Consider the following 23,019-nt stretch of genomic DNA (forward strand, 5'->3'; position numbering starts at 1 on the left):
GAGTGCGTGCATTGTAGTTTACGTTTAGTTGTAGTGTAATGAAAGTGTTAACCTATAAAATTATTTGTGAAAATATTACTTTTTCTTTTTAATTGTCAGATAAATACATAAATACCACTATAAAGTGTTTTTATTTTTTAATATTTTAACTTTACATTTTTCGTTATAATATGTCAGATAATGATAAAGAAGAAGCATTTCTTGCTTACAAAAATGATTCACGAATACCTTGTCGTTATGGCGTGAAATGTTATCAAAAAAATCAATTGCATCATGATAAATATAAACACCCGCCTTCGAATAAACAAGTGTGATATTATTTTTTATAATTTTAATATTATAAAGAAATAATTTTTCCTTAATGTCAATGTATATTATCAAGAAATTTTGTGTATTTATATAGGTTAGAACACGTAACTGGACATAATTTATATTCTTGTAAATGTCATGCTCGTATTTTTAAATGGAATCATATATCTTTCGTTACATTAATTGATTCAGCTTGTAATTCTGTAGAAAAAAAAAGTATTAACCTTATTATGTTAAAAAATCATTATAGCGTTAGAGTGATATTTTAATTTGAAATTTGCTAAGAAATTATGTAGACGATAACTAAAATGTAATAGTTAAGCATATTAGTAAGTATGTAATTGTAATAAAAGAATTATAGTTTCTTAGCAATATTTAATGCGTTAAGCATCAAGCCTATTTTGTCGAGCTTTCCATTTGGGTAACGATAATCTTTCAACCGTGAAACCATGAAATATTTTTTATTGAAATCATTCTTTATTAAGTAATCGAAGAAGTTCCAGATACGTACTCTATATTTTTTTGTCAACATCAATTCTATGCTAGTAATATATTTTAATTTTGAAAGTATAACAATAATAGTAATTTGTTGAATTATTGGATAAGTATTGATCTTAAAAAAATATATATTTTATTTAACAGAAAACAAATACAGTCAAACGTAAACCAATAATTGGGAATAAAAGAAAAATTACAGAAATAGATGACGATGATAACAAGGAAGAAGCAGAACCTATCTCTGTACCAAGTAAAATTCAAAAAGTTAAGACCGATCTTATTAATACTAATGTAGACAATACAGAAAATGTTATTGATTATGTAGAAACCGGTGACAAACATTCGGTCACAACATCAAATGATGAAAAAGTGGTTGATGATAATACTGCAGAAATGAAAGAAAAATCTGATGTATCATCAGATAACAGTAATCACGTCGATGACGATGATTCTTGTACAGATACATGCACAATATTGTCTCCAACTTGTATGAAAGAAAATATTAAAAATTTATTATTAGTTGAAATGCCAGAAGATTTTTATCAATTTTACGAGTTTTGCAAACTTATTTCTGAAAAGGAACCATTGATGGCACTGAAATCTATTAATCTCTATCTTGTGGGTCCTTTTGATATTTTAAGTAATAAATTAAAAAGTTATCAAAATAATGATAAAGAAAAATATCTTAGACATTGGAGATATTATTACGATCCGCCAGAATTTCAAGTACGTATTAGAATTAATATTTAAATACGTTCGCTTCCAAAACTTGTAAGAATTAATTAAAAGCATTGCAATAAGTTTTTCATTGTAACATGTCCTTATTTTTTATAGACAATAATTAAAGGAAACAAAGATGGCTTACATTTAGGATATTGGAGAGATGAATGTAATGAAAAGCCAGTATACGTAGCCAAAAATAAGGCGGATATAGATTGTATAATACAACCCGTTGCAGAAAATATATTCGGTGCAATTAAGTAAGTATGTTGTTATGTCGAAGCATAATGTAAATCTGCTGTGTGTCATCTCATCTTTCAAAAATCTCAAATTATAAAGACTCTTTATAAATAGGAATTATTAAGCATTCTATCACACATCGATACAATGTAATATATGCATCAGAATATACAATTATATAATTTTACACAATATCTTAAAATGCTATTCGTATAATTGCAGTATTTGCATCGAAGACAAATGGAAAATAGCTAATTTATTTGAAAAGACAAGCATAAGCCAACTTCAAAAAAAATTAAAAGAATTTGCCCAAAAGCACGATATAACTTTAGAGAAAAAAACGGATAAAATGATAAATCGTGAGAAAAAAGTTATTGTAAGAACGTTTCATAAAGCTGGGATCGTTGTACCATATAATAAGAAAACGCAGTTGGGTTACAGAGAATTATCAGTGACGGATAGTAAGAAATTGATAATATTTCTATAATATATCACTCTTATGTATTTCTATTTAACAAATTAAAGTATAACTTTATTATTATTAATATTTTAGAAGAATTACAACAAATATTGAAGAAAATGGACGAAGCTAATTCGTCAGAAGAACGTAAAAAAATAATGTGTAAACTCGACGAGATTGTACGTCTAGCAACAATAGCTGCTGACGAATGTGATTTTGGAACATGTTTAGAATTGGCGCATGATTTGTTTTCTAGCGGTAGCGTGTACGTTGAAAAAATAGCATTACAAATGTTTACGATTGCATATACACACCTGGATCGTCCAGAATTTTTAGAAATAATTAAGGCACACTTGAAAAATAGAAAACGTGGTAATGATTTATCCGTCATTTAAAATTCTTCAAAAATTTGAAAATATATCATTTTAATACGAGCTTTAAACAATTATAATATACCAGATACGTGTGAAGAGAGAGTTAATAGTATTCAAATATATAATTATTATAATTTACAAAGTTAACATAGATAACATAAATATGCATTTGTATAATACCTATTATAAAATATAAAGTATATTTTTTATTTTAATAAAAATTTACTTAGCATTTCTATATGAGACTATATATAAAAAAAAGTTTACACACAATTTTACAATTATAATTTTATAATATTAATTATAACAAAACCAGACGAGAAACGTTGAACAATTAATCGAATAATCCGCACATCAATATAGTTTATGATAAATTGAATCATCGGTATTCTCTCTCAATGAATTATATTCTTCATCCACACACACGAAACGACCAAAATTATCGATGATCTATAAAGGCAAGGAAGCAAGAGACGAGAACGAACGTTAGGCCACGTGTCATCATCATCAAAGTTAAAAAGCGCAAGAGAAATATAGGGCGGTTACGAAGAAAATAAAAGAGGAGTTGTGTGTGTATGTATGTATGTGTGTATATATATGCATGTGTGTATAAGAAAGAAAAAGAAAGAGAAAGGAATATAGTAAAAGAAAAAGAAAATAGTATAGATGAAGGGGTGTAGAGCAAAGGAAACGAAACGAAAGAACGGGTGCTGTTAAATTGTACGTCGAATGATGCCAAAGTTAAATATAAAAGCGCCGGCAAGCGTCGCGGCGCCCACCGTGGACCAATGACGTGGATGTTGAAGAAGACAGTCTCTTCATGAACTTGGTCACGGACTAGAGGTAGACGATTCGGTTATCTTACGATATAAACGCTTTTCGGGGTTGGTTTCTTTTTTTTTATTATTATTATTATTATTATTTTTCTCTACGATTACGTTTCCTTTCCTTTTTCCTTTTTTTGTTGCTTTTCTTTTTATCTTCTTTTCGGTATATTACATTTATTCGACGAAGTTATCAATTTTAGTGTTACAAAGTTATATTTTTGCCGCCCCCACCCACCCACGTATACTCTTCCCTCATATATTATTCTTCAGGATAGAAGATCACTCTCTTGTAAATTGTAAAACACGTAAGAAGGAGAACACATCGGAGAGATTGTATCAGAAAAAAAAAAGTGCGTTTTACGAATTTCGTTTTTCTCCTCTCAGACTCATTTCGTGTGAATTTATATTTGATCGGAACATTTGTTTAATTTCATCGTTGATTACAACCGACACGTTTACTTCGGGATTTGTTCGGTGAGTATTGGGATCTTTACGATTGTAGATCTCTAAATTGTTGTTTCGTTGAATAAGTTTGTATGATAAAATAATAATCATGAGGTAGGATATCGAGATTCTACTTTAAATAGGTATTACACAAATATTCTATTAGTATTTGAATATAATATATATATATACGAGATTTTGGGTATTGTTGGATAAATTTGTATGATAAAATAATAATCATTAGATAGGTAGGATATCCAAATTCTACTTTAAATAGGTATTACACAAATATTCTATTGCTATTTGGATATATATACGAGATATTAAGTTTCGTTGGATAACTTTGTATAAAAGTTTGTAAAATAATAATAATTAGATAAGTAGAATATCGAGATTCTATTTTAAATAGGTATTACATTTATATTCTATTAGTATTTGAATATTTAATATTTAAGATATTAAGTTCCGTTGGATAACTTTGTATAAAAGTATGTAAAATAATAATAATTAGATAAGTAGAATATCGAGATTCTATTTTAAATAGATAATACATATATATTCTATTAGTATTTGAATATAATATAAATATATATTTAAGATATTAAGTTTCATTTGATAACTTTGTATAAAAGTATATAAAATAATAATAATTAGATAAGTAGAATATCGAGATTCTATTTTAAATAGGTATTACACATATATTTTATTGCTATTTGAATATATATACGAGATGTTAGGTTTTGTTGGATAAGTTTGTATGAGAGAGAGATAAAATAATAATCATTAGATAGGTAAGATATCCAGATTCTACTTTAAATAGGTATTACACAAATATTTGATTGCTCTATTTGAATATATACATATACGAGATGTTAGATTTAAACTATCAGAGTATTTAATTGGATCGTATGTTAGCGAATAACAAAATAACAAGAAAAACATGTTTGCAACATCATTGTGATTCACGTGGGTGAATGTTAGTCGATGGATGAGCTCCAATAACTTGCCCATTGCTGGGCCAATGTGAGCAACCTCTGTCAACGACATCCGTTCCGAACGGTACTATTTCTGATCACCAATTCGGCAGAGATTTTATTTTTGGACGCAGCATCTGAGGTCCAGGATCCAGAGACTGGTACTACGCCGTTTTATGTCTCTTCCATCGGAATAATCCATCTACAAATCGAATAATGAATTTTTCATTCAATGTTCCTTCTTCCTCTTCTTCTTCCTCATCCTCCTCCTCCTCTTCCTCCTCTTTCCTCAATGTAATCTAATTTATTGATATTTGCTAAAGTTTTAGACAATCAATAGGGTAAAATATGCATTTTATTTAACAGAATAGAATTAATTAATTAACATATTTGCGTAATACTTATCTAAAGAAAAATGTAGTTTGATATTCGTAAATTTATATTTGAAAAATTTCGAAAAATCTGATTTTTGAATTTAAAAATTATATTTCAATTAGGGATTACCAGTTCTAATGCTTTCAAATGTTTTATATGAAATTTAATTTAATTATTAAATAAGACGATTTATAATCAGTTTAAGATAAGAGTAAAAAAAATGTCGAGTGAGACTCGACAAAGGAACTCCTCGGATAAAAACTGACGTCGAGTCACACTCGACATAGAAGTGCAAAGGGTTGAGATCTTATTTTTTATATAAGTATGTATAGTATATTATTATTTTTGATCAACTGCGTCTAATTCTGTTTTTTTTTTATTACACGTTAGAAACGTTTTAGATTTAATTAAAAAAAATGATGCAGTAGAAAATTTAACTGCATGAAATAAAATTAATTACATGTAAATGCATATGAAAAGAAAGAAAAAAAGAATGTATATAAAACTTGAAATTATAAAAAAAAGAAAACAAAACACAATAGAAATGTCATTTGGTAAATTATTCTTCCCAAAAATTTGATAACAATTCTAATTGATGTTTTATGAAATTATTTTTCGACACATAAGTATACATAATGATTTTGAAATGATATAAATTATATTTATGACCTATATTATATTTATATTTATTAAATAACGTTGTACAATTCGCGAATAATTTTTATTATTCTTTTTTTTTCTACCATAGACAACAAAAACACACACACAAAAAGATGTATTTTATTGGGGAGGGGAGGGGAGAATTAAATATAAAAATAAAAATATAAAAATAAAAATAAAAATTAAATATAAAAATATTATATATATATATAATAATAAAATAAAAAAATATATATATATAATGTATATATAATATAAATGTTTTATTTAGTTCCCCCCCAAATAAATATAAAAATAAAAATAATTAATTAAATTAAATTTATTAAATTAAAAATATAAAAATAAAAATATAAAACTAAAAATATAAAAATATAAAAATAAAAATTAAATATAAAAATATTATATATATATATATATATATATAATAATAAAATTAAAAAAATATATATATATAAATAATAATATAAATATATATAAATGTATATATAATATAAATGTTTTATTTAGTTCCCCCCCAAATAAAATATACATCTTACATATTTATATATTATTATTATATATATATTATATAAATGTTATTTGGTTCCAAATAAAATACATCATTTGTGTACATGTGTTTTATATATATATACGCGCTAATAAATTTTATTAATATTTTCGAATAATAATATTCTGATGTAAATTTTGCAAACGTCTACACCCATTATATTTATTTGCGTCATCGGTTTAATGGGTCATGGTCATAATCGGTGGGTACCCGCCGACTGACTATCTTCAGAACTGGAGAACGTTTTTGAAGAAACGTAATATTCCGTGAAAATAATACTGATACCGAATAATGACAGTACCAGAGAAATAGATATATAAATAGAGAGAGAGAGAGAGATAGAGAAATAAAGATAGGGAAAAGAAAAAAAAAATTGCTCACGTGTACACGTGTCTAAGATGTGACTGAAAGTAAGAAAGGAAGGAAGGAAGGAAGGAAGGGTGATTACGGGTGCTAATATGTGTGTCTGTCACTTTCTAAAATATCTGATGCACTCATCGTGAATATACCTGGTGGTGGTTTGTCGGACGCTTGTGTATAACCGTCGCAGCACTTAAAAATAGAAATGCCACTATATTTAGTCGGCCTACACTCGGTATCATCCAACAGGGAACCTTAAGGTTTTCGTCTTATTCAATACTTTTCAAGATATAGTTGAAATAATTCAACGATATTTTAATTTTAATCATTTTTATACAACCGTACACGATAATACGGTTTGTACAAAAAAAAAAACAATAACAATTAAAAGTAGGATTTATTTATAAATGTGACACACACACATGCACATATATATATAAATATGATACGTAAAATGATTCGTTTGTAATTTTATATCTTAAGATAATAAGTTGCTTCGCAAAAATGTTTTTTATTCCTTTCTTTCTTTCTTTCTTGCTTCTTTATTTTTTTTTTCAATGAGTACAAACGTGATTATCGTTTAATGTGAACGAACTCATTTTTAACGAGTATATGTCATTCAACTTCCAGGTGCCAAACCTTTTCGGTATCAATGAACTCTTCTTAAATTTAAACTTTAGCGCAGAAATTTCGACTAATTCTTCGCGTGATCCAACGTTTATTTATCTTCTAGCTAATTCTAAAATACGATTATATGAAATCGGAATGTTTTATCGACGAGAATATTATTCTTAATGATAAATATTATATTTTAACGTTAGAAAACTAAGTGATAATAAATAATTATTGTTTGATTTTAATTGAAAGATATAGCAATTAATTTATCACAATTGAAATTCATGACAATGACCTTGCTTTATCGATAAAAATTATCGAATTAATCTAATCTACGTCAAGTATACATATATATATAAGTATATATATCTGATGAGACATGACATTCTGATTTCATATTAATATATATTAGAATTCACATAGGTACGCGTTAATGATGTAGGCACCTATTTCAAGATACTTTTGGCCTGGAGCCATCCAGATCTAACCATCTCACTGTCACTATGCGACCGAGAGCTTGGTTGATTGGGGTTTCTTTTACAATTAGAACGTATAATAAATACACAAATCATTATATATATAATATACATATATTATATTTTTAATAATAATTTTTAATTAAAAAAAATATATGTATAATATATTATAATATTGTTAATAACAATTTTTTATTAAAAAAATATATAGATTATATTTTTAATAATAATAATTTTTAATTAAAAAAAAATATATATATATAGATTATAAATTTACAATTTTAATTAAAAAAAATATATATATCTATTATAATATTTTTAATAACAATTGTAATTAAAAAAATATATATATATATTATATTTTTAATAAAATAATTTTTAATTAAAAAATAATATATTTATAATATTTTAATACAATTTAATTAAAAAAAAATATATATATTATAATACTTTTAATAAACAATTTTAATTAAAAAAAATATATATATTATAATATTTCTAATAACAATTTTTCAATTTCAAAAAAATATATATATATATATATATATTATAATATTTTTAATAATAATAATTTTTAATTAATTTATATATATATATAATTATATATAACAATATATATAATATATACATATAGTCATATATACAATTATCCAATGAATCCTTAAATCATTAAATAATCTTCAATTTAGAATAATTAAAAATTGATGAAATAATCAGTAATTTGATTCGTGTTCAACCTGTGAATGAACTGACAAGAAAAAACAGATTTAAGGTATTATATTATTTGTATTATTTTTTTTCAGTGATGATAGAAATCAAGAGGAGGTGCAAAACATTTCTGAATAGTTAAGCGTAATGTCACAGCACCCGTCTAGACCGCCAGGAGGAGGTCATGGACCTCCCTCAGGCAGTTCCTCAGGTAGAGCTAATACGCCAAGTGGACCAAACACACCCACACCATCAGCTAACATGTTCAAACCACCTTCGGTTTATTCGCCCTCCTCTTCTCGGAGACCACCAACACCCATCCATCATACCCGTCCAATGTCACCACACTCATATCCTGGTGTAGTCCATTCAATGAGTCCTGTACCAATCGGAATGCCAATTTCACCTGGTATGTCACCAGTTTTTGGATACCCAACTCACAGTTACATTCAATGCCCAAGACCACGTTGGCCGTCGTCCATTGTTCAAGGAAATCAATCTCCCAGACCGTTTATACCGGTACAAGTTAGTAATGTAAGTATCAATACCAATATAACTTAACTTATAGTTGTCATATTCGTTGTTAGTAGTCACGCTATCGTATCATTAGTTCTTCAAATGTTGAGTTAGTCTTATCTTGACATTTGGTATCGATTTACGAGCAACATGCTATCATCTCTTTTAGTTCGTTTGTACAATTCTCTAATGAAAATTATTCTAATCTTTTCTTTTTTTATTGTTGAAGTATTAAATTATACATCTAACGTGAGAATAAATATTTTAATTGATAAATTAAATATTATTTTATACTTTACCTAGAGTCCACTGGTATCAATTTACAAGCAACGTGCTTTCTGTTTGTTTGTAGAATTCTGTAATGAAAATTATTCTAATCAATTTCCTTTTATTTTTTTATTGTTGAAGTTTATATTACATTATTAAATTATACATCTAACGTGTGAATAAATATTTTAATTAATAAATTAAATATTAATTTATATACTTTACCTAGAGTCCAATTGGTATCAATATACAAGCATCATGCTATCATCTTTTTCTTTTTTTTTTTTTGTTGAAGTTTATATATTCATCATTAAATTATAGATCTAACGTGAATAAACATTTTAATTAATAAATAAAATATTATTTTATATACTTTACCTAGAGTCCACTGGTATCAATTTACAAGCAACGTGCTTTCTGTTTGTTTGTAGAATTCTGTAATGAAAATTATTCTAATCATTTTCCTTTTATTTTTTTATTGTTGAAGTTTATATTACATTATTAAATTATACATCTAATGTGAGAACAAATATTTTAATTAATAAATAAAATATTATTTTATACTTTACCTAGAGTCCAATTGGTATCAATATACAAGCATCATGCTATCATCTTTTTCTTTCTTTTTTTTTATTATTGTTGAAGTTCATATTTCATTATTAAATTATATTATACATTTAACGTGAATGAACATTGTAATTAATAAATAAAATATTATTTTATACTTTACCTAGAGTCCAATTGGAAGTGATACAACATCTCCCGTACCCTGTGGACCACCGGAATATTTGATAGCACCTTACAGATCTGGTGATTACGAATATATTGGTGTACCATTGGATCATACACCAGTTGATGAAGAATCAAGTGGTCCTAGTACTGCAGAAATTATTGCCAGTCAAAGTCAAGATTACGTTGATGAGAAACTTGCAGAATATCAAGCAACGATACAACAATTACAAGGTGAACGTATCCAATAATCATTTCATTCTAATCATTTTTATTGAAATGTAAGATCTAAATGGAATGAATGAAACTTTGAAATTGCTTTTAACTTTCGCATTGGCATCTTATGTTATAGAACATAATCAAGCTTATACGTAACTATCGTGAAACCAATTTATCAGCCACTTGTTGCACAAACGTCATTTCGAATTTTGCGTTTGCTAACAATAAGAGACAATCGTATTTGTAGACAATTTTCAGCTTATCTATTTTTCTTTTCTATTTTCTATTATTATTTATCTATTTTCTTTTTTTTTATCTTTTTTATTCTTCAAAATATATAATCGAACTCGTACGATTATTTAAAAAAAAAAAAAAAAAAAAAACAAAACAAAGTACTCAGATCCTCTTAAAAATAAATTTATAATAACAGTGTGTCGATTAAAAATAATCGTAAAAATAAATATTCAGATCCTCTTAAAAAATAATTTATAATAACAGTGTGTCAATTAAAAATAATCGTAAAAATAAATATTCAGATCCTCTTAAAAATAAATTTATGATAACAGTGTGTCGATTAGAAATTATTTTTCTTTTTTTTCTCGTTGAGTAATCGAAACAAAGATGCTTTTCATTCGAAATAAAAATATTATTATGGCAAATGCTTATCTCAATTCTAAGTGAAGTAACATTTTAAACGATTGACGTTTAAGTACCAAAGATAAGAGAGTGTGATACGAGAGTAAAAAAATTAATTAAAAAAGAAATAATAAACGAACGGAGTTGTAATCGTTCAGTCATCGATACAGAAAACTGTTTTAAGTATTTGAAAATATATATATTTATTTATGCACGTATGTATTTATCACGCTTATAGATAAATTATGATAATTCGGGTCGGAAGTAAAAAAAAAAAGGGAAAAAAAACACCAAGTAGAGTCTCATTCGCGGATTAAAATTCTCATTGCCATCGTAAAGTGCGTATCGATCGTAACTGATTTTTTTCTACGATTAGTATAATAAATTATATTACAAGTCAACGTGTTCTCATCACGAGAAACTAGTTGGAAAATAAAAACTATGATTAAACGTATAAATAAAAACTAGTTAGATTTTTTTAATTATATAAGAGACGAGTATTGAGGTGAATCAACAAAATATTGCATCGAAACTGCATAAAGAATTGTTTTAGATCAACTTTACTTGGAAAATATTAGTGATATAAAAAATAACTGTGTGTGTGCACGAATTTTTGGTTCAGCTTGAAATGATTATCAATCTAATTCAATTTAATCAAAACTAAAGAAGAAAAATAAACAAAAAGTAAGACTGATACTAAAAAGAAAGAATAGTTAGCATAAATAAAAAAATAGATTTTTTAATTACGTAAGAGACGAGTATTAAGATGAATCAAAAAAAAATTCGTGCATATTATTGCATCGAAACTGCATAATTATTTTTGATCAACTTTACTCTGAAAATATTAATAATATAAAAAATAACTGTGTGTGTGCACGAATTTTTGGTTCAGTTTGAAATGATCATCAATCAAATTTAATTTACTCAAAACTAAGAAGAAAAAATAAAACAAAAAGTAAGCCTGATACTACAAAAGAAAGAAACAAACAAAAATAAAAATAAAAAGAGAAAGAGAGAGAGAGAGAGAGAGAGAGAGAGAGGGGGGAAAGAAAGCGTAAGGATAAAAGGATTGATCGGGAAGGTTTCATGTAGGAAACGTAAAGGGTGGGAGGGTGTGGGTGTTGGAGGAAGGGGAAATGCCGGTTCCGACGCCGACGCTGTCGTCGTTTACGTTATTACTGAATAGTACTGAACAACTTGGTAAAACCTAATCATCTAAGTTGCATTTACAACATTACCCTAAGTTATCCACCTGATAATCCTAGTTGATTATTTCATTTATTCCAAATCATCAACCAAATCATTAATATCCCAATTAAAATTACAATTTTTCGTGAATGCGATTGGTCGTCATCTTAGTAGTTGTGTTTCATGATAAAGTAGTGTTAGTGACGGAGAACGCAAACGGTGGGACTCACGGAGGCTAACATCGTTCGACGAACGAGTGGCCTCCAGTATCGAACCGACGTTCGTCGTGCGCGGGCATACACTGCACGTTCTTTCATATACAAACATATATACACACATACACATAGATATATATTCAACATACATTCCATAAACTCAGACACGCACGCGCAACATTTACATAGGTTACGTGCCATCTCCAGAGAGTACATAAAAGCCGGACTAATATAAGTGTGTGTTGGTATATGTGTGTTGGTATATACAATTGAACCAGTGAGTGAGTGAGAGAGAGAGAGAGAGAGAGGGACACATTATTAAGTGAGGAAAATGTAGCCGGGTTTGATGTGAACACGGTCTACTACCATTTAACAGTTAACAGTTAACATCAACAGCAGTAACAGCAACAGCAACAGCAACAGCAGCTGTCCCTCCTCTATCGATGCGGACGACTGAACGAGGAGGAGGTGTCGTCGAGAGGGTGCGGTGTCAACCGGGCGTGAAGAGAATACTTTCTTTGTCTGTCTGTCTGTCGTAGTAGTGCTCGGGGTGTGGTACAACATTGAAAAACAGAGAAAAAGAGGAACAGGTGTCTAGATTTTCGGTTAACTCTGTTGAAAGAACTCATGCAAGTGAGAAGGAGTAGATTTGAGTTAGATGAGGAATAAAAAGGTGTACCTCGTTGAAAAATCGCGAGGTCGAGTTTCCAATGGGATGTTGAGACGATACGGTTTTAAGATTAAATCCTAATTGAATAATAATAATAATGTCGCAACGATCAACACCGACTAGGGATGAAGGTAGCAATCCTGGTAGTCGTCAGGATAGTCCTAGAACACCACGTGGTGGTAGGCTCAGGGATAGGGTGAACTTTTTCGAACAAGTATGGACCGGTGGTGGTGGTACTGGTGGTAATGGTGGTGGTGGTGGTGGTGTTGGTGGTGTTGGTCGAGGTTCACCAACGAGCCTAGACGAACCTACCGACGAGGTCGATTCCTCGTATTCGCATAATCGTAGCTTTCGGTCCACTTATCAACCCAATAGGCCATCATCAAGGGCCAGCGATTCTTCCTTCGAGGAAAGTTTCGAAAGGCTCGTCGAGGAATGCGATCTTAACGGCGCTAAAATAGTCAAATTCGAGAAGGTCGTGGTTAAAAAAAGTAGCAGAGAAATCGTCAAATCCAGTGGTATCGTTGTCAACGATCCTTTGAGTAATGTTACAACTACCAGTTGTGGTGAACCAATCGAAATCACCGAAATGAGCAGGACACCCAGCGAGGAACACGCCCTAGAAGATTCCGCTTATCAGAGTCACAGTCATGGTGCACAAAGTCATGGCAGTGGTGGTAGCAAATCGAGCTCGGTAACTTCGTCCTTTACCAAATTTCCATCCGAAGAAAATGTATTTCAAAGAAGGGGCAGCAATATTGTTCAACAACATTTTTCGACCGATGATAAACCACCCTCGGTTTGGTACGCTGAATATCGTAATCAGAGTTTCCAGAATGTAGCTGCCAAAATGGAACATCTACGTAGCACCAGGAACCAATACGATGCGCATATCGCACAGATCAAAGGTATCTTCTCATTCGTCCTTTTTTTTTTTTACTTTTATTTCACGCAGGAATATTTTATCTTCTTATATTTTTCCTCGTATTTCATTTATATTTATTTACACGTGGGTGTAATGTCAAGGAATTTAATCATCTTCCTAACGTAGGAGGATTTATTTTTACAATTTTCTTTTCCCCCATAAGTATGAGGTTTTTTTTTTTTTTTCATTTAATTTATCAACGACAAATCAATCCTTCTTTCTTTCTTCTTCTTCTTCTTCTTCTTATTTTTTTTCTTTTCTGGCTTTCTCTCTCATTTTAAACATGGGAACGTTCTATGTATTTCAACTGAACGTAGAAAATGTGTCGTAAGAATGTGCAAGCTCGCATTGATTACAAGGTTGGCAAATGGTGATATATATATACTTATATATAGATTCGAGTCCTTATTCGTAAAAATATCTTTCCATTTTCGTTAGTTGTACCTTTTTTTTCTTTTTTGTTGATCAATCGTATCGAAGGAAAAATATTCGTTTGGTTTTATTATCGATACGTTATTAAACTTTTATTGGGTAATATAAAAATTCATTTTTAAATTAAATATTATGATATAATAAATATAAATTAAATTAAATAAATAAATATAAATTTAAAACTTTTATTGGGTAATAAAAAAATTCATTTTTAAATTAAATATTATAATATAATAAATATAAATTAAATTAAATAAATAAATATAAATTTAAAACTTTTATTGGGTAATATAAAAATTCTTATTAAATTAAATATTATAATATAATATATATAAATATAAATTAAATAAATAAAAAAAGTAAAATTAATAAAATAAATAAATATAAATTTGAATTAAATATTATAATATAATAAATATAATAAATTAAATATTATATATATATATATGTATTCGAATTTATCAATTTTCAAAGTATTTATCAGTGCACTCCTACGATGTACGCAATTTTTGTTTATCACGAATAATCTTCTTTGATAAGGTTTGATCGTATCAACAAAATTTCTTTACCTTTTTAGTAAGTTAAATTTGATTACAATATGATAACGTAAGAATGTAGAATTAAAAATGTTTTTTTGTCTTGTATTATTATTATTATTATTATTGGGAATTAATGAAGCACGTTTAAATTGTATTCTCATTTATTTTGAAGATCATTATTCATCGACTGAGTCGTCATTTATTATTCTCTTTTAATTGGAGGATCTAATTACTTTGTTTTTAACGATCAAGATAATTTTTTAATAGATCTTACGATATTGTTTAATAATAGTTTATTTATAAATGTAGAATAATATTTCATTGATTCTACTTTTCATATAATAGTACGAGTAATACAAATATTTAATCTCAATTATATAATTACGTAATATATATATATATATAAAGTATACAAATTTTCGAATTTATTTCAATCAAATAAATAATTATTAATTATTAATTACTATGCTATAACGATAGAAAAATAAAGATTCTTTATAATAATAAAAAAAACAACATTGCAAGCATGAAAATAACAATATTTTATAATTGAAATTGAAATTTGTTTTTCTAATATTTTAAATAAATTTTATTATTATCAAATGATCACACACAAACACACACACACGTATACATAGATCTTATACAAGAAATTTTACTCAGATTTCATGCGTAACAATACCCTTACGTAATTCTTTATTCATACTTATTCTCATCTTTCGTGTTTTTTTTTTTGTTATTCATCAATGCATAATTTATAAATCCAACCTTCAAAACAGGTAAAACACACACACATAAATATATATTATGTGAATGTTGACATTATCCAATTTCTGTCTTCCACAGTAACATAAATTGAAGAATATCAAAATTCACATGGTAAAATATCAAATACACATAGCAAATAAAAATATCGAATATTAGTATTTTTATTTTTATAAATAAATAATTATAACATAGACCCTAAACACAGGAGACCATGTGAAATCTTGACATTTAACAATTCTAATCTTTCACATTATCATACATACATCTTTACTTAGTATTTTTTATTTTATTTATAATTTATAATTTAATTTTAACTAATTTTATTTAATTTATTTATAATTTATTTATTTTATTTTACTTTATTTATAATTTAATTTTAACTAATTTTATTTAATTTATTTATAATTTATTTATTTTTTTTATTTTATTTATAATTTAATTTTAACTAATTTTCTTTAATTTATTTATTTTATTTTATTTTACTTTATTTATAATTTAATTTTAACTAATTTTATTTAATTTATTTATAATTTATTTATTTTATTTTACTTTATTTATAATTTAATTTTAACTAATTTTATTTAATTTATTTATAATTTATTTATTTTACTTTATTTATAATTTAATTTTAACTAATTTTCTATAATTTATTTATAATTTATTTATTTTATTAATTTATTTTATATATATATTTGATTTTATTTTATTTAAACCATAATCCATAGAATAATAATCTCATTTAACAAAAGATAACTCGATCAAAGATCGTGCGAATTTAATTTAACTAACCAATCTTCTCTCACGTTGTTAAATAATAAAACTCGTGTAATAAAGTGTCAAATTATTAACAGACACACGTGTTCGTAGAAGAAACTTATTATTTTCTATTCCATTGTTTACAATTTCAATCCTACATTTTTTGAGGTAAATTTAAGAAAACGTAGACAGACAGACAAACAAACAAACAAATAGGCAGGCAGACAGGACAGACAGACAGACAGACAGAGACAGACAGACGTACTATATAAACCTCCTCCTTCCTCCTCCACCTCCCCCTCCACCTCCTCCACCACCTTCAATGTGTGGTAACGCCGCTAATGGTTAAAACGGTGACGTAAGCGAGCAACATCAGTTCAAGGCTATCTCCTTTCCTATCTTCTTGGTCGAATCATGTTCTCTCTCTCTCTCTCTCTCTCTTTCTTTCTTTCTCTCTCTCACTCTTTTTTTCTTTCTCTCTTTTTCTCGAATATTTCTTTTACCAAATGTGTGTTCCATCCAATACCATTGCACGACTTACACATAAGAAAATAAAGATCCGTTTAAGAGAAAAGATTTCGTCAGGGTTTCATTGATCATCATCATCATATTCATCATCATCATAATCATCATAATCATAATTATAAAAAGAGATAAAAGTAACACAAATTAAATGACAAAATGACGCAGTAGTTTGATTTGTATCATATATATTTGTATATATTTTTTTTATTCATCATCATCATAATTATAAAAAAGATAAAAGTAACACAAATTAAATGACAAAATGACGCAGCAGTTTGATTTGTAGCAAATATATTTGTATATTTTTTTTATTCATCATCATCATAATCATCATCATCATAATTATAAAAAGAGATAAAAGTAATACGAATTAAATGACAAATGACGCAGCAGTTTGATTTGTATTAAATATTTGTATATTTCTTTTTATTCATCATCATCATAATCATCATCATCATAATCATCATAATCATAATTATAAATAGAGATAAAAGTAATACAATTAAATGACATAATGACGCAGCAGTTTAATTTGTATCAAATATATTTGTATATATTTTTTTTATCATCATCATCATAATCATCATCATCATAATCATCATAATCATAATTATAAATAGAGATAAAAGTAATACAAATTAAATGACAAAATGACGCAGCAGTTTGATTTGTATCAAATATATTTGTATATATTTTTTTTATTCATCATCATCATAATCATCATCATCATAATCATCATAATCATAATTATAAAAAGAGATAAAAGTAATACAAATTAAATGACAAAATGACGCAGTAGTTTGATTTGTATCAAACGATACGCGTTAATTTTCAAATAAAATTTTATCGTTTATTGTTACTCGTGTTTGTGTGTTTTAATTATATCACACATTTTATGTTTTTATTTAATTTAAGAAAGAAATGATTGAATAAATGTATAAGTCAGATAAAATAAGAAAATGTTTTAATTACTTTTTTTCAATATTTGATTCGATTTTGATTTGATTTCTTAAGAGTTTGACAATAATCATAATGATTGGTTGTTATTATCTCTTTGAATAAACTATTATTAACGAATTATATATATGTATGCGAACGATGTTAGGGTTTGGCTCCAGTCTGAAAGGAAAAAGAAAAAAAAAAAAGTCGTTTGTCAGTTAGTTGACGGTCCAATTGGGTCGATCGATAAGCTTTTGTAAGAGTGTCTCTCTCTCTCTCATATATATGTACGATATAACTGGACATATTATTCATTTTCCAAGAAAGTACTATAGTTAAAAGTTAGATCAATTTTCGTTTGATTACACAAATTATTTTTAACACACACGTTATATATAAATATATATAAATTTATAAAATATTATATATTAATATATAAATATATTATTTTATATAATTAATATAAACAAATTTAATTAAAATTAAATTAAATATATTTAATTAAAATTAAAATTAAATATATAATTTTATATAATTAATATAAAATATTTATACATTTATTATTTATTTAATTATTATATTATAATATTTATTTAATTATTATATTATTTAAATTTAATATAATTTTATATATTATATAAATTTATTTAATTATTATATTAGTTTAACTATATATATAAATATTTATAATATTTTCTCATTTAAAAAAAAAAAGTATAATATATATTATTATCGATAAAAATGTAATTATTTTTTTTTTTAATTTGGATCATTTCATTAAGAATTATAAGTGTCCCTTTATTGTTGTTGTATATTATAATTATATTGTTTCTTTTTTTTGTTTAAATAATATTGTTTCATATTCGATCGTGAATATTTCGTTGCAATTCGGTTCTATATACACACGTAAATATATATATATGTGTGTGTAAATGTCATTCCACATGAAACCGGTATACTCTGGGTGCATTTGCATGAACCGCAGTTTGTGCAGTTCGTTAGTAAACATACACGTGAATCCTTTAAACCGTATACTTACGCATAACATGCGATCTTGTTTTGCGGTTTGTAAAATGTCAATTATCGGATACAATTGCCGAATAATATCAAATTAACTATTATACGGTTTAATAATCATAATGATTACAAAATAGATTGATAGGTGGTTAATGGAAGTATAATCTGTGGTATGATTTGTATTATTGCTTATCGATTATGTATTTTAATAAAATGATCTTGCAATTTATTTTCTTTTTTTAATATTATTATTGTTGTATAATAATCGAGAGAGAAGAAAGTAGATCGATTAAAGAATGAATATCTTTAGAATTCGCTGATATCTGTTTTTTTAGGTCAACCATACTTCATATTGTGAATTCAAGTTGTGAAATAATTGAGGTATAGGATATTTATAAAATTCATTGAAAAAATCGATTCGAAGAAATGTAAATGATTTCTGATTAAATATTTATGTTATTTCGATTAATATTATTCATTTCGAAAGACAAATAATAAATTGATTCATTTATAATACTACTATTATATTGCTATTATTAGAGATGAATGATGGTATCTGTTTTTTTAGATCAATCAATCGTACAGAAAAGCAAGTTGTGAAATAAAAGAAGTACACAGAATATTTATAAAATTAATAATTGATTCGGAGAAATCTAAATGATTTCAAAGTTCATGGTTTCTATATCGATTCGTGGAATAATCGTAAAAACTAACTTTACCTTATTAAAATATAAAATAATTAAATAAATAATTTATATAATAAAATAAAATATAGGTATACGTAAATAAATAAATTAAAGTCTCCAATTTATTTCTAAAAAAAAACAACAAAAAAGTAAAAATATTAAGGGTACTCATGCGATATGTCAAAACTAACTTTACCTTATTAAAATATAAAATAATTAAATAGATAATTTATATAATAATATAATATACAGGTACACACGTAAATAAATAAATTAATCGAATTTATTTCTAAAAAAAATAAACAAAAATGTTAAGGGTATTCATGCAACATGTCAAAACTAACTTTACCTTATTAAAATATAAAATAATTAAATAGATAATTTATATAATAATATCTATTACAGGTATCTCATAAATAAAGAAATTAAAGTCTCCAATTTATTTCTAACAAAAAAAACAAAAATGTTAAGGGTACTCATGCGACATGTAAAAAAAGTTTGACTACGACGTTTCCCTTTTAATTATTTCCGATTTGTTCATAACCACAGAAATTAGGAATAGGTACGTTCAGGTAGAATAATTTCAACGTTACAATATTTCCCTCTTTCCTCTTCTCGAAACATTCTGCGGCCTCCACGTATTTTTTTTTCGGTGCTGTTCGAGTGTAGTAGCACAAGAGCACGAATATCCTGTTCTATCCAGTATCGTCACGCGAGCTTAGAATCACGAATATCCTAAATGATCTAAAATTAAATCGATCGAGAGTTTGTACCTTCCTTGCATTTTCTACCAAACAAATAATACAATCTTCAAAAGTACAACGTATAAAAATAACACGATATCGATCTTGTCCTTTCCTTTGTCCTACAACAACGAGCCTAACTCGTGATTACAAATTGAGGCCCAAAAACAATGAACACGAGCCTAATTCGTGGCTAGAATAAATTTAGGCCCAAGAACAATGAGTACGAGTCACGAATAAAACGTGGTTAAATTGTTCTCGATACTTTTGTTTACTTTAGTCACGTGTAATTATTATTATTATTATTATTAGGGTGAAGCACAAAAGTTTGTGCATTTTTTTAATAACTTCATATTTCCAAATTAAATTTTTACAAAAACAATCAATCCATTATTCAGTTTCAACGCCAATAAACGCACGAATTTGTAATTCACCCTAATATTATTATTATTATTATTATTAGGGTGAAGCACAAAAGTTTGTGCATTTTTTTAATATATTTATATTTCCAAAGTAAATTTTTATAAAAACAATCAACCCATTATTCAATTTCAACGCCAATAAACACACGAATTTTTAATTCACCCTAATATTATTATTATTTTTATTATTATTAGGGTGAAGCACAAAAGTTTGTGCATTTTTTTAATATATTTATATTTCCAAATAAAATGTTTACAAAAACAATCAATTCATTATTCAGTTTCAATGCCAATAAACACACGAATTTTTAATTCACCCTAATATTATTATTATTTTTATTATTATTAGGGTGAAGCACAAAAGTTTGTGTATTTTTTAAATATATTTATATTTCCAAATAAAATGTGTACAAAAACAATCAATTCATTATTCAGTTTCAACGCCAATAAACGCACGAATTTTTAATTCACCCTAATATTATTATTTTTATTATTATTAGGATGAAGCACAAAAGTTTGTGCATTTTTTTAATAACTTCATATTTCCAAAGTAAATTTTTATAAGAACAATCAACCCATTATTCAGTTTCAACGCCAATAAACGCACGAATTTGTAATTCACCCTAATATTATTATTATTATTATTAGGGTGAAGCACAAAAGTTTGTGCATTTTTTTAATATATTCATATTTTCAAATAAAATTTTTATAAGAACAATCAACCCATTATTCAGTTTCAACGCCAATAAACGCACGAATTTTTAATTCACCCTAACATTATTATTATTATTATTATTATTATTGTATAATTATATTATTAATGTCCATTAACGGGTTCATAGATTTGATTTTTTTATTTTTTTTATTTAACAACCGAAGTAATACTAAATGTTTTGAAATGTTACGTTCGATTAGTAAATGTATGCTTCTAGAATTGTAAATAATTACGCATAAAGGTGTAATCATTGTAATAATTATTCATAAAAGACACGATAATGAGACAATAATTGTTTAGAAGAAAATATTATAATGAAGGTTTGAAATTTATTGATCGTTCTTAGTTGAGACATTTCATTTGAAAAAATTACGCTAGTTTTTCTAATACGTTATATATATATATAACATGTGTGTATTTCTTCTATGCGTGACTATCAGTGATTAGAAACTAAAAGGTTACAGACCCGTTTGTGATTTATTGAATTTTCCCAAGAATTGTGTATCTGCAATTTCTTCAATGACAATTTACACGAATATTCGTGACTAAATTATCAATGGCCCGAATAATATCGATTAAGAATGTGGGTGGGTGGGTGTTGGGTGGGGGGAGAAAAACAATAGATAAAAGAAAGAAATCAATAATAAATTATAATTTCCGTTTTTAAAGATTCCATTACGTATAACAGTTTGCGTATAACATAATAAAAGATAAGAAATAAAAATAAGATAAAAATAAAACAAGAAGTATATATAAAAGTTATGAAAAGTGACGATTTATTATTACATAATTTTTATTTATATAATTCTATGGATAATTAATAATAATTTAATTTTGATTAATATATATACTCATTTAATTAACAATATATTTTACCTTATTATTTTAATATTTAATTAAATAATTTTCCTTACTTTTTTAACGTTTTAAAATATACGTTGTAATAATAATAACAATAATAATAATAACAACGTTAACAAAAATAACGTGAATATAAATGGTGTAATCGTGTGTTATCGTGTGCATTATAATAAGCATATATTTTAAAAATAACTACGAAATAAAAATGATATGTGCGATATCGGTAAATGTGTCACGTATAAGTATGTCAGTATGATTAATTTTGTTTACAAATCTATGCGGGAAATATAAAAATCGTAATTCTTTTTTTCTCGTTTTGAACGTTACATTTGATACGTTTTATATTATCAGATGTTTGTGCAATTTGTGCCATGCGAATTACGTTTTTTCTCGTTTTGAACGTTACATTTGATACGTTTTATATTATCCGATGTTTGTGCAGTTTGTGCAATGCGAATTACGTTTTATCGATATTAAGATTTTTAATAATAAATATAAATCGCAATATGAAATCATCGTGGTATTATTATCTAACCGATAAATGTTCTTTTTTTTCTTTTTTTTTGTTGCTTACATTTCTTTGAGAAACGGAATAGATAATTTATTGTATCTTTAATTAGAAACGCGTAGAATATCCGTTGAAAAATAGGTAGTAAACATTATT

At 26.3% G+C, this 23,019-nt stretch overlaps 3 protein-coding genes and 1 long non-coding RNA gene across 6 annotated transcripts in view; 3 read left to right on the forward strand and 1 right to left on the reverse strand.

Annotated features, from left to right (window-relative positions):
- The first annotated feature begins 4 nt into the window (after positions 1-4).
- On the forward strand, positions 5-2,635 carry LOC122517693 (histone PARylation factor 1). Of its 2 annotated transcripts, XM_043636214.1 has the most exons (6): positions 5-308; positions 952-1,057; positions 1,133-1,533; positions 1,642-1,787; positions 1,990-2,228; positions 2,321-2,635. In XM_043636214.1, exons 1-6 carry the CDS (start codon positions 171-173, stop codon positions 2,620-2,622), a joined length of 1,332 nt encoding a protein of 443 aa, XP_043492149.1. In that variant the 5' UTR covers positions 5-170; the 3' UTR covers positions 2,623-2,635. The 2 variants fall into 2 exon arrangements, with proteins under 2 accessions (XP_043492149.1, XP_043492148.1); XM_043636213.1 differs by having other exon boundaries at positions 952-1,533.
- A 6,099-nt stretch (positions 2,636-8,734) lies between these two features.
- Positions 8,735-9,148, forward strand: LOC122517866 (extensin-like). Its single transcript, XM_043636462.1, has one exon. It carries the CDS (start codon positions 8,735-8,737, stop codon positions 9,146-9,148), a length of 414 nt encoding a protein of 137 aa, XP_043492397.1.
- Positions 9,149-9,700: 552 nt separating this feature from the next.
- Positions 9,701-12,587, reverse strand: LOC122517829. Of its 2 annotated transcripts, none has more exons than XR_006303935.1 (3): positions 12,193-12,587; positions 10,101-10,249; positions 9,701-9,805 (listed from the first exon to the last, which is right to left on the reverse strand). It is a non-coding gene; the product is annotated as an uncharacterized LOC122517829 (long non-coding RNA). The 2 variants fall into 2 exon arrangements; XR_006303936.1 differs by having other exon boundaries at positions 9,940-10,249.
- A 934-nt stretch (positions 12,588-13,521) lies between these two features.
- The window catches only part of LOC122517828 (nesprin-1), a 50,885-nt gene continuing 41,387 nt past the window's right edge, over positions 13,522-23,019 (forward strand). Inside the window, exon 1 of the mRNA XM_043636413.1 lies at positions 13,522-13,935. Within this exon, the coding sequence (XP_043492348.1) occupies positions 13,617-13,935 (319 nt within the window). The 5' untranslated portion in view covers positions 13,522-13,616. The remainder of the gene's footprint in view (positions 13,936-23,019) is intronic.

This window comes from Polistes fuscatus, unplaced genomic scaffold (genome assembly GCF_010416935.1).
Source record: "Polistes fuscatus isolate 324 unplaced genomic scaffold, CU_Pfus_HIC Scaffold21, whole genome shotgun sequence".
In the NCBI taxonomy this organism is placed as follows: Eukaryota; Metazoa; Arthropoda; class Insecta; order Hymenoptera; family Vespidae; genus Polistes; species Polistes fuscatus.